Source organism: Alnus glutinosa, chromosome 5 (assembly GCF_958979055.1).
Source record: "Alnus glutinosa chromosome 5, dhAlnGlut1.1, whole genome shotgun sequence".
NCBI classification, from domain to species: Eukaryota; Viridiplantae; Streptophyta; class Magnoliopsida; order Fagales; family Betulaceae; genus Alnus; species Alnus glutinosa.
Genome location: NC_084890.1, coordinates 4,742,953 through 4,760,064, shown reverse-complemented (window position 1 = coordinate 4,760,064; position 17,112 = coordinate 4,742,953). Strand labels below are relative to the sequence as shown.

General features: G+C 32.9%; 3 protein-coding genes across 3 annotated transcripts; 2 read left to right on the top strand and 1 right to left on the bottom strand.

Annotated features, from left to right (window-relative positions):
* Positions 1 to 1,069: 1,069 nt before the first annotated feature.
* On the top strand, positions 1,070 to 3,543 carry LOC133867594 (thioredoxin-like protein CXXS1). Its single transcript, XM_062304338.1, has 3 exons — positions 1,070 to 1,359; positions 1,606 to 1,728; positions 3,233 to 3,543. Exons 1-3 carry the CDS (start codon positions 1,246 to 1,248, stop codon positions 3,383 to 3,385), a joined length of 390 nt encoding a protein of 129 aa, XP_062160322.1. The 5' UTR covers positions 1,070 to 1,245; the 3' UTR covers positions 3,386 to 3,543.
* Positions 3,544 to 10,380: 6,837 nt separating this feature from the next.
* On the bottom strand, positions 10,381 to 13,832 carry LOC133868400 (sulfite exporter TauE/SafE family protein 2-like). The gene is made up of 4 exons (XM_062305288.1): positions 12,996 to 13,832; positions 11,154 to 11,288; positions 10,836 to 10,988; positions 10,381 to 10,743 (listed from the first exon to the last, which is right to left on the bottom strand). Exons 1-4 carry the CDS (start codon positions 13,779 to 13,781, stop codon positions 10,435 to 10,437), a joined length of 1,383 nt encoding a protein of 460 aa, XP_062161272.1. The 5' UTR covers positions 13,782 to 13,832; the 3' UTR covers positions 10,381 to 10,434.
* A 1,733-nt stretch (positions 13,833 to 15,565) lies between these two features.
* Positions 15,566 to 16,611, top strand: LOC133868844 (transcription factor ILR3-like; the record flags this gene model as incomplete). The annotated part of the gene is made up of 2 exons (XM_062305861.1): positions 15,566 to 15,811; positions 16,119 to 16,611. Coding segments are annotated over 2 exons (513 nt in total), but the record flags the coding sequence as incomplete, so codon positions are not given.
* Between the last annotated feature and the right edge of the window lie 501 nt (positions 16,612 to 17,112).

The following is a 17,112-nucleotide window of genomic DNA, read 5'->3' as shown; positions in this document are numbered from 1 at the left end:
CTTTCTGAATATTGTCGGTGCCCAATGAAGTTCCCTGAATAAATAGTGAATTAGATGAATCTTATTTATATGGGAAAATTGTTCCGTTAGTCAATGTGGTATGCTATAATTATTTTTCACTCCCTATGGTTTAAAAAGTTCATGGGAGGTCTTCGTGGTATGCAATAATTACAAATCAATCCCTGGCGTCAAATTCTGTTAAAATTTTTAACAGATTCCGTCAAATGCCACGTCAGCGACACGTGTTACCATCTTAATAAAAAAAATATAAATTTATTAAAAAACAATATAAAAATACTTATTTTTTTTTTAAAAAATAAAATTAAAATTCAAAAAAAAAAAAAAAAATCTGAAAGGGTGGCTGGGCCACCTCCAAGCCACAGGTGGTGGCCTTCGGGCCAAAGGGGTGGCCCAACCACCCTTTCAGCTTTTTTTTTGTTTTTTGTTTTTTGTTTTTTTTTTTTTAAAAAATAAGTATTTTTATTTATTTTTTAATAAATTTATATTTTTTTATTAAGATGGACACGTGTCGTTGACGTAGCATTTGACGGAATCTGTTAAAAATTTTAACAAAATTTGACGCTAGGGATCGATTTGTAATTATTACATACCACGAGGACCTTTCATGAACTTTTTAAACTATAAGGAGTGAAAAATAATTATGACATACCACATGACCAACGGTTTAATTTTCCTTATTTATATTGATGAAATTATGTCTGGAGAATTAGATGAATCTTATTGGACCAAGTGAAGGCTAGAATGTTAAAAAACAGTTTCTTCCAGTACCTTCCGATCTAATCCGCACACATTTTTTTTTAAAAAAAATTGAATCAGAAAATGGCATATCCCGAGAAAATGATCAACCTTTTCTTTCCAAGATTCGCGTCTATCCTGAAAATAAATCTGGCTATATACAGTTGGATTTAATTTAATTTTTTTTTTAACAAAAGTAATTTGCTGTGGTGAAATTACTGAAATATATGAAATAAGTTAAAAAGAGGGAAAGAATTGAACCAGAAGAGGAGACAGAAGGAACAGGAAAGAAAATCCAGGGGCGAGATCGCCTTAAGTAATTAAACTACCACTTCCACCTGTAGCTGTAGAGTATATCCTTCCCTTTAAGTGGGCCCAACTCCAAACCTTTCACATTTTAGGGACTTGGGAGGCAATTCCATCCCTCGTTGCAACTTGCAGTAGCTTCTTTCAAAAGCCCCTAAGAAAGAAGAAAGAAGAAAGAAGAAGATGGAAGGCCAAGGGCATGTTCAAGAGCAGCAGAACAAGTCCAGAGTTGTGAAGGTCGACTCTGTGGAGTCATGGGAATTCTATGTTACCCAAGCCACCAATCAAGGCTGCCCTGTAAGTTTCCCTCAAACCCCACAATTTTTGCACCATAAACTCCCTCTTTTCCTTTGCGTTTCTTATTGAAATGCATATTTGTACTTCTCTTCCATCTGGGTCTCGAAAATAATCCCTGTAAATCTTTCTTTTCTAATATGAATTGTTAAAGTTCTGGTTTTTGAGGAGTTATAGATTTGGATGATCTCGAATACAATTGTGGTTTGTGGCTATTGAATTTAATTGGTTAGAGGGGATGTATGGTAGATTGTTGTACACTTCACTGCTGCATGGTGCATGCCTTCAGTAGCTATGAACCCGTTTTTTGAGGAATTGGCTTCAAGCTACCCTGATGCTCTGTTTCTCACAGTTGATGTCGATGAGGTTAAGGTAATTCATCTTATCTTCAAAAGATTAATGATTTATTTTTTTGTTTTGTTTATTGTATAAGCTTTGAATAAATAGTAAGTCTGTTTAATATTTTTCATTGCCATATGAGAGTCTTATATTCGACATTACTCAACGTATTAAATGCAGAATTGTCCTATATCTATGAGTAGTATTATTAACATCTGTTTCTGGCCATGTGGTGCCGTGTATCTAGGCCTTGTTTGGTAAGGCTTGTTACATAACAGGATAGTGCTTGGCACTATTTACGGTACTTTTTTTCACTTTTTCATTTTTTTCAACAACAATTCACATCAAAACATTCTTATTTTTTTTATTTTTTATATCACATCAATAATTTTTTATTATTATTTAAATAAAAAAATTCACTAGAATACAAAATTTTTTTATTTTTTTATACAAATTCTTTTTATTTTATATCACATCATCACTTTTTATTAATTTTAAAACTAATCTGTAGATGTATTAATCAAACAATTTGAAAGTCAACTTTTTTTTTTTTTTCCAGATATTTTGAAATTAAAAGAAATCACATGGATTCGATTTGATTTGCTTTGTCTTATTATATATATGCCAGCTACGTTGGATATGTAATATTATGGATAAGTATCATCTGTTATGGGTCGAGCATGATTCTTAGGCCAATATATATATATATATATATATATATATATATATATATATATATATATATATATATATATACTTTTCTCCTATCTAATCCTATCCTTTTATTTATTTATTTCTATCGACCTATTTTTTGTGACATAGATTTAAAATAAAAAAATGACGCCACATAAAATGAAGTGCGAGAGAGGTGTATAAAAGATATATGAAAATTAGTTTTCATATATATATATATATATATATATATATATATATATATATATATATATATATAAGTAATGCTTTTTAGTATATACTACAATATATGACACTAACATAGTCGGATTTAGTAGTCAATTGGTATTTTTTTTTTTTTTTTTTTTTTTTTGGATAAATGCATTTTTGATTTATATGATTTGGGGATAAATACATTCTTAGGATAATTAAACTCGGGACAAAATAGCACACTGCGCTTAGTAGCCATTTGATATGTTTTTAGGACAAATGCATTTTTTGTCCGTGTGATTTAAGATTTGACAAATAGCTCGGTGAATTTTAAAAAATAATTAATCACTCTTTGAATTCGTTAGTAAGCAAAAAAAAAAAAAAATGTCATTAATTTGTCACAACTACACCAATCATAATGTGACATATGTTACTTAAAATAAAAATAAAAAATAACTAGAAAATTTTAAAAACGAAATTAAAAAAAAAAAAAAAAAAAACTTGGATTTGATTGGCCAACTAGGCTCGTTACTCATTATCCATATATGATAGGGAAGCCGAGGCTTGAGATTTAAAGATTCTTTGAATTGATGTTAGTGATTTAGTTGTTGATGGTGATTTGATGTAATATATTTAGTGGATTTTGATTGGTCAGGAGGTGGCTACTAAACTGGAGATAAAGGCCATGCCCACTTTTTGTCTGATGAAGGACGGTGCTCCAGTTGAGAAGCTTGTTGGTGCCAATCCAGAGGAGATAAGGAAAAGGATGGATAGTTTTGTTCACTCATTTCGTGTATATGCAGCATAGTTTCAGTATATATATATATATATATATTGAAAATGTGTGATATGTGAATATGACGCTCCAACTGATAAACAGATGATAAGTAAGTTGGACTTGGACTGCCTCACTGCCTTGTGTATATAACTTTGTTTTCAATATCATCACTGGATTTGGGTTCAAAATGCTGCCTTTCTTTTGCATAAACTTGGCCATGTTTTCTGTTCACAACGAGAAAGATAGACTTGTTGGGGCTTTAGGGAATGATATATATAGAGTTAGAACAAAATTTGATTAGAAATATTTAAAATTATAAATATTCGATTGGTTTCTCAATTGTTGATAGTATCGAATATATCATTTTCAATATATGTAACTAAACAATTATTCATCAACTGATCTTTCATTCAATTGCATGAATGATGTTTAAAAATATTTATTTTTGAAAACGCTCTTTCAAGATTAATTAGCTGTGATAACTGGAAAAATCAATGACAATTCCACCGATGAATAAACAAATTAATGAATACACAATATCCTTTTTCATCTCTCATTTTCTCAACTTTAAGCGTTGGAAATTATTCATTAGAATGCATGTCAAGGATATATCCATGCTTTGTCTAATTAATGTTTGCATGATGCTCCAACAAAAAAAAAAAAAAAAAAAACTATTAGCCAATCTAAAAAAAAAATTGTAATTTGGATGTGATTTTTAGCAACGACAATGTTAGTTGAAGCTGATATATATTCAAAACTATGTACTAGGGAGAAATATTATTTTCTAAAATAAATGTTATAAGTTCATTCAACTCACAATGTATATTGCTAGCCCTATCGTATCATTGCCCCAACAATTTGCCAATATTCAACCCATGTTGTGAAACACCAACTCAATTGTCATATTCAATATTGGAGTTGTGGTATTGCTATTATGTGTAATGTCTAAAAAACATTCAATCACATGACCACAATTATCTAGATAACGCAAAGTGATTTCCAATTGTTATTTAACAAATAAATCACGAGATTCATCAATCATGATAGCAAGCAATGAGTCTCCAGGATATTTAACAATATCATATATAGTCTCAATCGCTGCAACATTTGTTTTTTATTTTTAAATGTCTGTGCGGTCATTCGATGATTTTCAAGAGTATTTTTTAAGACTATTTTGTCAATTTCTTCTTTATATTTTCCAATAAATGTATCCTCACGTATACTTGTATAAAATTTGATTGAAGTTTAATAAAAAATCATTGCACGTTTCCTCCGTAATCTTTAAGATAACAAAAATTATAAATTATTCATAATGATGAACACTAAATGAATTATTTTTTATGGGCAGGTAGTTGGGAGGCCCTCAGTGCCGCACAACTGCACAAGCAAGTTCTGGCGCCGTCGAATTCTTGCCACGTTTTCCACCGCATGAGGGGTAATTTTCTTTCGAGAGGATTCGAATATAGTTGATGGGGATTGGGACTTTTTATTTTATTTTAATTTATTTTTATCACGTACAGCTGGTGTCTGGTTACTAGTAGAGAGGTTTTCATGATATTAAATTAAATTGAGGGTTTAGCCACTGAATCTATCGCTTCAAAATAAGTATATATAATGCTAAGTTCCAAGATAAATTAGATAATGACAGCTCTAATGGCGCATTAAAAAAGACAAACGATTCTAATACATCACATCTTTAGCTAATAACTCCTTAAGATGTAGATTAATTACATCATTTTTAACCTCAGATTCTATTGGATCATCAATCATGCATGAACGGATCGAGTGCATGGGAGATAGATTAATGGAACGTACGACATGAACAGAGCACGAAGTACATGGATTCAACGAAACCGTGGGCTGGTCCTTTTCTGTGGTCGTGCGTCCCATTTGTCCCTTGTCTTGTTTCTTTAATATTTCATTCCTCAAAAGTGAAGTACAAGCCCAATTCCTTTCTTCTTTACATGCGTTTGATAAAGACTCTTCAGTAATTTTTTTTTTTAATAATTATAAAAAGTCATCGATATAATATAAAATTAAAAAAAAAATTTATAATTTTTTTTTATTGTAGTAAAATTTATATTTATTTAAATAGTAATAAAAAATTATTGATGCGATATAAAAAATAAATAAAGTTAAAATATTTTAAAGTTGATTGTTTTTTACAAAGTAAAAATAAAAAAGAAAAATAGGGTGTTGATTACCAAACACCTCCCTTAATTTGAACACGCATTACCTTCAACAAACTACAAGTTGCAATAATTGGGTTTTAGAAATCTAATTAGTTTAAACTTTTAGATTAAGTGTCCTAGTGCATTGTCGTTATGGGTTTTGGGTTTGGGGGTGATAAAACTAAAAAATAAAAAAATAAAAATTTGGGTGATAAATTTTTTAAAAAGATTATAAGAGCATTTTAAAATGAATTTGAAGAAGACATTGTGGTTTTTGAGAAGCATAAGCCACAATCATTATCAGGTGTCGTGCCAGATTGTGTTCACGAGCAAACTAAGAATATTGCCTGATTTCCCATTGAGAATACTAGGATAGTTAGAATGAAAGAGTGGGAAACTATCATTTGCACCATTTTTCAGTTGTTATCTAAGCAGTCGACATGTTGGCTCTTATGGCCCATTGGGGCTCGTGATTTGAGCTTGACCCCGGACCCATTCCTATATTCTCGATCAACGATCAAATGGATACTTGGTATATCAAACACCATAAAAAATTTTGTTACCAACAAAATTCACACAAAAAATTCTAGTATCTATATATGCTGGTAAACATGATGTTGGATTTTCAGATTGGATTTTAGAAACGTTTCGAATGAATCTATTCAGATCCGTTTGAAAAAGAAACAACAATGGTTCAACTCTCTCTTTAGGCCTTTTGGGTAGTCCATTTGTGAAGCGCAAGCACTGCAGTGAGTAACTTCAAAAACCAAGAATGCGTGGCTTCAAGCCCATATATTGGATATCATCAACGTGTTGTTGCTGTTGTGCATGCGTGTAAGCTTATGGCACTGTGTGGTGGAGGGGGTCGCCTATCAGGATTCTCTCTCAAACGACAAGTCTCCCTGTTTCTGTCCTTCCCCACCATCATATTCCACCACCTTTTCGCCATTCATAATCCAAATTCCCAACCAACCAAAATTAACCATTCTTATACAGTTATACCCACTATTATCATCATTATCATTCTTATTCTCTGATATCACTTCGAAACCACGACGGCCATATACGCCCCCTTTGGCTCTCGCTGGAAGTCTTGAATTTCCGGCCGGAAACATAGGTTCTCAGGAAAATGAAAATCCCAGTTGGGTGGTGTTTGATGATTACGGTCTCATAGAGGACATCCGTGTCCCCTCCCTCCTCAACCCCACCGCTTTTGCTACTACTACTTGGCCAACTCCTCATCTTTCTTTCTCTGCCCCCACCTCTCTTAGGTAATCCCTCTTCATTTTTTTTCCCCTTTCATTTATTTTTGTCCCATTTATTTGGTAATTATAATTGACTTACTATAGTTTCTCAAGAATTTTTTGCCCCCTTTTTGATGCTTGGTTTTATATTTGTTTGGTGAGTGGTAACAATGCTACATGAAGAGGTACATTATTGTGATTTTTGTAGTTTTAATGGAAATTAAATTATGAATATGTCAATGTATCACCGTATGACAAACTGCAAAAGATTCTAGTTAATCTAAAAGTCGAGAATTTTAATTTATTTTATTTTATTAATCGGAGGAACGGCTGGACGCGCGGTGGTCTGTGAGTTGGCCGGTGGTGCGGTGACGTCGACGGAGAGGGAGAGAGACGGTGAGAGTAAGAGAGAGAGATCGATAGGTATCTTCCAGAGGAAGCTACCCATTTAAATATATATATTTTTTTTCTTTAAAAAAAAATAATTTAAAAGAAATGGCCAGGTGGCGCGCGGGAATTGTCCTGCGCTGCTGACCTGGCCAAATTTTGGCCACGTGGCTTAATGCCACGTGGCCAATTAGGGACGTTTACTTATATACACGTCCCTAATGGGATTACACGTCTCCAATTGTAATTTTTTTTTAATTTTTTTTTAAAAAGTAAAAATTATATATATATATATATATATATATATATATAAACCCTAACCCGACCTTAAGTGTACCTATATACTATACTATATATAGCCATAAACCATAACTCTAAGTGTATGTACTATATATAGCCATAAACCCTAACACTAAGTGTATGTACTATATATAAACATAAACCCTAACCCTAAGTGTATGTACTATATATAGTCATAAACTCTAACCATAAGTGTATGTACTATATATAACCATAAACCCTAATCCTAAGTGTATGTACTATATATAGCCATAAACCCTAATCCTAAGTGTATATACTATATATATAGTCATAAACCATAAACTTAAGAGTATATATATATATATATCATTTTTATATATCATTTTTATTCCCCTTTTTTTTTTGGAAAATTTAATATTGTATTTATAAAACCCATATATAGTATCATAAATTCAATGATCGATTTACACATCTCTTGTACAAACATGGATAAGAGATGTGTAAGAGAATAAAATTAAACATTTCCCTTTAAAAAATGAGAAAAATCAACATTTAACTTTTTTATTTTTTAATTGTTTGAGGAGATTCTCTCTTTAACTTGATTGAATAAACTTCGACTTAGATGCCGTTAAAAAACTATAAGATATACGCTATAGTTTTTTTTTTTTTTTTTTTTTTTTTTTTTTTCATTTTCATTTTTCCAACTGTTTAGATTTAATATCACAATCTTTCTCATACAAAATTAGAGTAAATATACTGTATTTTTTTGTAACAGCACCTAAGCCAAATTCATTCGAATTTTTATAATATCGGAACAATCTAATTATAATCAATCTAGGATTTAATGTTATATTTAAAAGTGTACAATAATGACACATGAAAAATATATTGACATTATCATTCATAAAATGTAAAATCAATTAAATTATAAACCCTAGCCCTAAGTGTATGTACTATATATAGCTATAGACCCTAACCATAAGTGTATATACTATATACTATATATACCTATAAACCCTAACTATATATAACCATAAACCCTAACCCTAAAAGTATATACTATATATAGACATAAACCATAACCCTAAGTGTATATACTATATATAACCATAAACCCTAATCGTAAGTGTATATACTATATATAGCCATAAACCCTAACCTTAAGTATATATACTATATATAGCCATAACCCATAACCCTAAGCGTATGTACTATATATAGCTACAAACCCTAAGTGTATATACTATATATAGCCATAAACCTTAACCCTAAGTGTATGTACTATATATAGCTATAAACCCTAACCCTAAGTGTATATACTATATATAGCCATAAACCCTAACCCTAAGTGTATGTACTATATAAGGGACTAAACCATAAGTATACTATTTATATATAGGAGAAAACCCTAAAAATAAGTGCATTTACTATATATAGCCATAAACTCTAAGGTTAATTAGGGTACACACAAGTCATTATAAATGTATATAGTTTCTAAACCGTTTACATGCATGCATATATTATGCATATATGTATATAGTCTTAATTATAGGTTTTTTTTAACTTCTTTATGTGTGTATATATATATTTTAAACATAGAAATGTTTAAGGCGATAGTCTACAAAACCAAACCTTAATTTGATGTTATATATATATATATATATATATATATATATATATATATATATATATATATATATAGTACAATATGCAAATTAGTACTAAATTGTTAAAGTATAAAATAAGACAAAACTCATTTGTAATACGTCCATAAATGTAAACGCTAACCCTAATTAGGGTTAGAGTTTACTTATAAGTATACCGTATATAAAGAACTCAACACGTACACCCTAAATATGTACGCGTCATTATGCATGTATATAGTTAAAAAACTAAAGTTTTTTTTTTTTTTTCTCTTTTTTTTTTTTTTTTTTCAAAAAAATACCTAAATACAATGATTTATATGCATAGTGTATAAAATGAGTCATTATGCATGTATATAGAAATATTATTATGCATAGTGTACAAAACCTTAATTACATTTTTTATTAATATATATTTGATTAAAAACAGTTGGCCACGTGTATTAATACACGCGGCCATATACAAAACCTTAATAACAATTTTTTTAATTAATATATTTTTGATAAAAACATTTGGACACGTGTATTTAATACACAAGTCCACTTGGACTCGTGTATTAAATACATGCGGCTATTTGTGATCGATCCACAAATAGCCACATTATCATAAAGACACGTGGCTATTTAGACGCGTGGTTACAGTGACTCCTACTGTAGACACGATGTGAATTGCAGTTATTTTTGTAGTGTGTCCTCCGCCCCCCAGTTGCATAAGGTGGCAGGGCTTTCTTTGTCTGCATCCCTTGTGTAGAAGGAAGCCTTTGTTCGTGAAGGTTCTTGTTATTTCTATTTCTATCAAGTTTGCAATAATAAGACTGGATTAGGTGGATGGCAAATGTTACTTAAGAAGTTGGAATTTCCTTTCGTTGTTGATTTGTTGGAACATCTTGTAGGTTTTATTAACCAAATTGGTAATCTAGGTACCATTTTTGACTGGTCATATCTCTTATTAATTGTTCTAGAATAAATGTGTGTACCTCGTTTGTAGGGAAAAGTTGGAAGGCATCAGGCCTGCAAGGGTCCGCTCGAATGGTTGACTCATTTGGTTAATATTATAAGATCTGCTATTTGAATCATCACTCAATCGATATACGATTCTTGCTGGCGAGATAGTACGCTTAGGGTTTATCCAACATGGATGGGTCGCGAATAGGCCGTGTGGTTCCACGTCATAAAAAAAGTGGTCGGGGGAGTTGGAAGATGTCTGTCGGGATGTTAGTTTATTTAATCTACTGATCGAACCTTTAGAATTTGTAGTTGATTTCTGCCAGCAAGTTGCTTAATTAGTACTACTTATTTCTCTTTATTTGAAAACAAAATTCTTAGAAGCTTAACCGAAAGACTTACTAGGAATCTATTTACAAAAATGGTTCTTAACAGGGTAATTTGAATCCCATGTATTTCCCAGAAACATAGTTCTTCCAAACATCAATAGCTCCAAAGGTAGTCATGAGGACAGTACTCAAAGCCATCACTATGCTAACAGAGAATACGATGAGAGATGACCTCCCATATTCATGAATTGCTCTCTGCACCACTAACAATCCAAGGAATGAAGCAGCAAAACAAATTATGGCAAAGATGAGGGCGGCTTCTATGTTTTCCATGCCCAACAATATGTACTGAAATGCCGACATGGTAGATGAGAAGAAAACCATAAAAGAACATGTCGCCGCTGTTACCTGCACCCAAAACATGAGAACAAAAGGTAAGAATTCCTGCCAGTTTAACGTGAACATGATGAACAGGGAATGATTTTGAAGATGTCATTCACCTCAGGCGCTATCCCAACATGAAGAAGAAGTGGGCTTATAAGCATTCCACCTCCAATTCCAAACACCCCACTTAAAATCCCTGCTAATAATGCCATCTTTGGGAACATAAATTTGTTTGACGGTCCATCTCTAATCGGGTCTTGATCTTCATCCTTCGCATAAGAGTAAAAGTTTACGTTAGGATATTGGTTAAATAATTAAATGAATTCTTTTCTATCAACTCAAGCTTATGAGATTGGTGACATTTTATTGAAGTAAGAAGAATTTGTTTTAAATGAATCATGGAAAATTAATATTCAATCATATTTCTCAAGCACCTCATGGTTGGAAGCCTGATGTTGAACGCTCTCCTTCTTCCATAGGATCCAGGCGGTGAAAATCAGGGCTAGAGGAATTTGGAATGATGAGATAATCCAGTAACCCGCTCCGCAAGGTTCTATTTGAATTATCCCCTGCACATATTTCGAATCACACATGCTAAAGTGCCAGGGGGACAAATTGGGAGTCCCAGCTTTTTGGCTTTTCTAGGCAAATATACAACACAAAACCAAAACAGGAAAAAGAGAATATGAAAAAGAAAAAGGCACTGTTGATTAAATTGACGTGACAATAAAAATTAATTTTTTATTTTTTTTTTATTTTTTATTTATACAAGTGTTGATTCAAGAGTTAATTTTTAATATCACGTCATCCAAATTGTATGACAGTCGTATAATAGTCTATAAAATAACATTACTTTAAGAATTTCCACATAATAATTTATTTTTTATTAATAGACTTGCCATTTAATTTATAACCAGAATATTTATTTTGAGACACAAGGGATATCTTATAATTTTTTTTTATTCATTTGTATGGTTTAGAGAAAGAGACTCTCGATGTGGCACCAAATATTTGATGTTTTAAAAAGTTTCCCATGGACCAAATCTATTAAGTTTTCACATATCAACTATATTTCTTAAGTTCCGATTGTTTTGGTGTAAAATGGTTTCCGTTGTAAAATATTTTTAGGGAAGTTATTTTTCAGAAAAATATTTTCCTTTGAAATCATTTTTCGGTGTTTGAGCGTACGGAAAATTACAAATATTTTTTTATATTTTAATTTAATCATATTAATTTTTTTAAAAATAAATTTTATTCAAAAAATAAAAAATGTTAATTTAAAATAATATAAAAATATTTTTTTTTAAAAATATTTGACACATACAAATTCCGGCAAAGTGGCCGGAATCTGGCCATTAGTGCTGAATCCCGGCCAGTTGACCGGAAGCCGTCCATCCTGGCCAAATTCCGGCCAGCTGGCCAGGATCATGCCATTCTGGGAGGATCCAGGTCGGATCCGGCCGGGATAGCCAGTATCCCGGCCAGATGGCTGGAGATCCGATCGGACTGGTCGGATCCAGCTAGTGTCCTGGCCATATAGCCGGAATTCGGCGACATTTGCCGGACGTCACCGGATTCCGGCATCGACCGTGTCGGAATTTGGCTTGTCGGAATTTAGTGATAGTTAACTGCTTGAACATAAAGGTCGACTGCATTGTTTAAAAGAGAATCGACTGCGTATACCATTTACAGAAAATGATTTACGCTTTTAAAAAGCGTAAATCATTTTTTGGTTGACCAGTATTTTCGCTCCTACCAAACACCGGAAAAAACCGAAATCATTTTCTGGAAATCATTTTACGCCGAAACAAACGGAGTACAAATATAATTACAACAAAATAAAAGAAAGTAAAAAGACCCTCAAGCCTCCTGGTCCAAGTCCTGGATGCAACTTTCCTTGATGGTGGGCGTTGATTCCAGGACAAAGGGGACCATGAAGCTAGTGGGGTTCCCAAACTCCATGGCTGCAATTTCACTGCTATGAATCCATCTCTAGATCTCCGTACGTAAAAAGCAAAAAAGGTATGCATCACTTAGCAAAAATTAGCATATTAATTACATACTAATTAATGGTCTATCGCTGGATTTTGCAGCAAATAGCACCTTGATTCTGTCTAGTAAAAGGAACATCAAGTTGGGATGTTTGTTATTCAATGACAATATTATGCCAAGGAATTCCAAGAAAAAAGGTACCCAATGTAATTATTGTTAATTTTGAACATTAAGAATTATCCTAAAGAAGGATGTATGATTAGAAATGGAGCTGGCAGCCGTACCTGTCCTTGCTGATTGCCACGAAGAAGATACAGAGTAAAGAAGGAAAACCAGATAAGAACTAAGACCCCAATTTTCATCCATGGAAACCTCAATTTGCAATCTCCTTTCACACCCAGAAGAGGTTTTTTAGTAGCTTGGATCCCTTCACTTTCATCCAACCCGTTCTCTAATGTTTCACACCCATTTCTATTCAGCTCTTCAGATTCCATTTTCCAGAGCTGCACGCCATTTTTACAGGTCTTTGAGGTAGACCAAGCAAGAAAAGCAGCAAAGAGCATAGTAATAAGCCATTCTGGGAAGACAAGGTTGCAAATCACTCCAATACTCACTCCTAACAACATACATGGCTCCAAAAGGAGTGCTATATCAAAGTCAATCAATGTCTTGCCGCCAAACTTTGGATTTTTGCTGCGCAGGTTGCACATAACATTTGCAAGTGACCCGCTTGTGACCATGAAAGCTGACAGACTTGAGGCTGTCTTGAGGTCAACGCCTGTCACTATAGTTAATATGGGTATTAAGAGCCCACCGCCGCCAATCCCTCCTGCGCTAGATATAGAGGCGGCTATGAAGCAGAGAACCCCTGCTACAACAACAGGGGTTGCTAATTTCAGTTGGTTTTCTTGTGTTTGGTGACTCCTCCATTGATAAATTTTGTTTAGAAAGTGCTCGATTCTCAGGGAGTTGGAAATGGATTCTGTTTGTCTTGCATGGGAATGATTGAAGGTGATGAAAAGGATGATTAGGGGAAGAATAAACCAAGTAAGAGTACTATGGTTCTTCATTTGTTTGGGAATTCTTTTTCTTTTTGTGAGGAGTTGTTGTTGATGGTGTTGTCTCCATATGAACCGTACAGTGTCTTATATATAAAGAGCTAGAGGAAGCGTAAAGCCCAAGAAAATAAATAAAAAATTTAATAATTAATAAATTGTATTTATAAATATATGGAACAACTAATTATATTCTAGGTGGTAATATTTATACTACGGAGATATAATATAATGAGCTAAAATAGAATAATAATAATAATGGATTTATATGGTTTAAATAAAAAAATAAGTCTATTTAGTGTGGTAAACTAAAATAAAGTGTTTTAATTTTATTTTATGAACTTGTAAATGGTAGTCATAAAAAAAAAATGGAAGAGAATATTTTAAGTCCAAAGAAAAGAAATTATAGAACAAAATAAAAAATAAGATAGAAAAGAATAAAAAAGAGAGAGTAAATAATGGCCTTTCAATAATATAAAAATAAAAATAAAGGAAGGGCCAAGTTCTCTTTCACTGTCCCTAAAAGATAGCTCAATTGGATGTGAAAATTAATATTCAATCATATTTCTCAAGCACCTCATGGTTGGAAGCCTGATGGTGAACGCTCTCCTTCTTGCATAGGATCCAGGCTGTGGAAATCAGGGCTAGAGGAATTTGGAATGATGAGATAATCCAGTAACCCGCTCCACAAGGTTCAATTTGAATCATCCCCTGCACATATTTCAAATCACACGTGCTAAAGTGCCAGGAGGACAAACTGAGAGTCCCAACTTTTTTGCTTTTTCTTGGCAAATATACAACACAAAACCAAAACAGAAAAAAGAGAACAGAAAAAGGACACCGTTGATTAAAATGGTGTGGCAATGAAAATTGGTCTCTTTTTTTTTTTAAACAAGTGATGATTCAAGGGTTGATTTTTATATCACGTCATCCAAGTTGTATGACAGTCGTATAATAGTCTACAAAATAACATTACTTTAAGAATTTCCACATAATAATTTATTTTTTATTAATAGACTTGCCATTTCAGAAATTCATCCGAAAAAAATGCTTCTCCCAAGCATTACCCATGATTCAATGGATGGAGTTTAATAATGTCATAATTTGTAGGTCCAACTAGCCCCATTGGGAGGGTATTTCTGGGGGTGGTGTGCATTGGAAATGTCGATAATCTTTAATATTTTGAATGCTTCTCAACATGTCAACATGCTTGAATTTATCCATAACTTAATGCAGGTTAGACAATCTACAACTTGAATAAGCATTACTTTTGAAATGATTTAAGCTTTGTTTGTGATTGCGATTTTAAAATTTGTAATTTAAAAATGTTATTAAATGTTTGGTAAAATCACAGTATTTCTTTTTAAATTGTAATTGAACTTTTAAAATCGTGCGTCATTAAAAAATAAAAACAAACCCTCTTATTAGCAATTTGAAAATTTAATTTTTTTTACATTTTTAAATTGTGTTTGTTTAAAAACCTATTCTCAAATGGTATTTGTGGTTTAGGCTTTTATCAAATGTTTATTTCGGTTTAAAAAACCATCGACCGTAGTACTTTGGATTATCCCATTGACATCATTAGCACCTTCGCTTAAGTTTCGTTTAAAAAATTAGTGCCGCAATGTCAATGCTATTCGATGTCCCAATCATTAAGATATTGCCACTACCTTGACATACTGCCTCGTTGTTGACACATTTTTTTTTATAAAAGATAAATTCTAAAATTTACATTTTTATCTCGTAATTATATTAAAATGTTGATGTAATAATTTTGTGAGATAAGTAGAGAATAAAAATATATAATTCTCTCTTTCTCCCCCCTCTTCTCTCTTTCTCTCATTCTCTCATTCTCTCATGTTGACTTTGGCATTATCTTAAGGTTTATGGAATTGAGTTCTATCCTGGACCCCGGAAGACCTCCCAAGATGGACAAGGCTGTTATGCTGGGTGATGCTCTGAGAATGGCGACTCAATTACGAGGTGAAGCCCAGAAGTTGAAGGAGTCAAAGGAGAATCTGCAGGACAAGATAAATGAAATGAAGGTGCGCTGGGGTTTTGTTGTTTCAGTTTTTTCTCTCTTTAGAAGGGATATGGAAAATGCACTTATGATTTGGGATTATTCTATATACCTCAGTGCTACAAAATGTGTTAAATCACTACTTATTTCAAAAGTTTATGGACATTTTGCTATGATACTGTGTTAAATTACTACTTATCTCAAAAGTTTAAGCTCATAAAATGTAATAAATTTAATCATTTAGATAATATTTTAACCGTAAAAATAAGGAAAACGGGCAAGTTGCACATTCAATTTTTCTGGTCATGCTGAGTGGAGCTTTGTTTTTATAGGCAGAGAAGAATGAGCTTCGCGATGAGAAACAGAGCCTAAAGACAGAGAAAGAGAACCTTGAGCACCAAATAAAAGCTTTGACTGCTCAACCAGGCTTTTCCCCTCATCCTCCTGCAATCCCAGCTCCATTGTCTGCTCCAGGACAAGTTGTTGGCGGCAAGCTGGTGCCATTCATGGGGTACCCTGGGGTTTCCATGTGGCAGTTCATGCCGCCGGCTTCTTTTGATACCTCACAAGACCATGTCCTCCGCCCCCCAGTTGCATAAGGTGGCAGGGCTTTCTTTGTCTGCATCCCTTTTGCAGAAGGAAGCCTTTGTTCGTGAAGGTTCTTGTTATTTCTATTTCTATCAAGTTTGCAATAATAAGACTGGATTAGGTGGATGGCAAATGTTACTTAAGAAGTTGGAATTTCCATTCGTTGATGATTTGTTGGAACATCTTGTAGGTTTTATTAACCAAATTGGTAATCTAGGTACCATTTTTGACTGGTCATATCTCTTATTAATTGTTCTAGAATAAATGTGTGTACCTCGTTTGTAGGGAAAAGTTGGAAGGCATTAGGCCTGCAAGGGTCCGCTCGAATGGTTGACTCATTTGGTTAATATTATAAGATCTGCTATTTGAATCATCACTCAATCGATATACAATTCTTGCTGGCGAGGTAGTACGCTTAGGGTTTATCCAACATGGATGGGTCGCGAATAGGTCGTGTGGTTCCACGTCATAAAAAAAGTGGTCGGGGGAGTTGGAAGATGTCCGTTAGGATGTTAGTTTATTTAATCTACTGACCGAACCTTTAGAATTTGTAGTTCATTTCTGCCGACAAGTTGCTTAATTAGTACTTATTTCTCTTCATTTGAAAGCAAAATTCTTAGATGCTTAACCGGAAGACTTACTAGGAATCTATTTACAAAAATTGTTCTTAACAGGGTAATTTGAATCCCAAGTATTTCCCAGAAACATAGTTCTTCCAAACATCAATAGCTCCAAAGG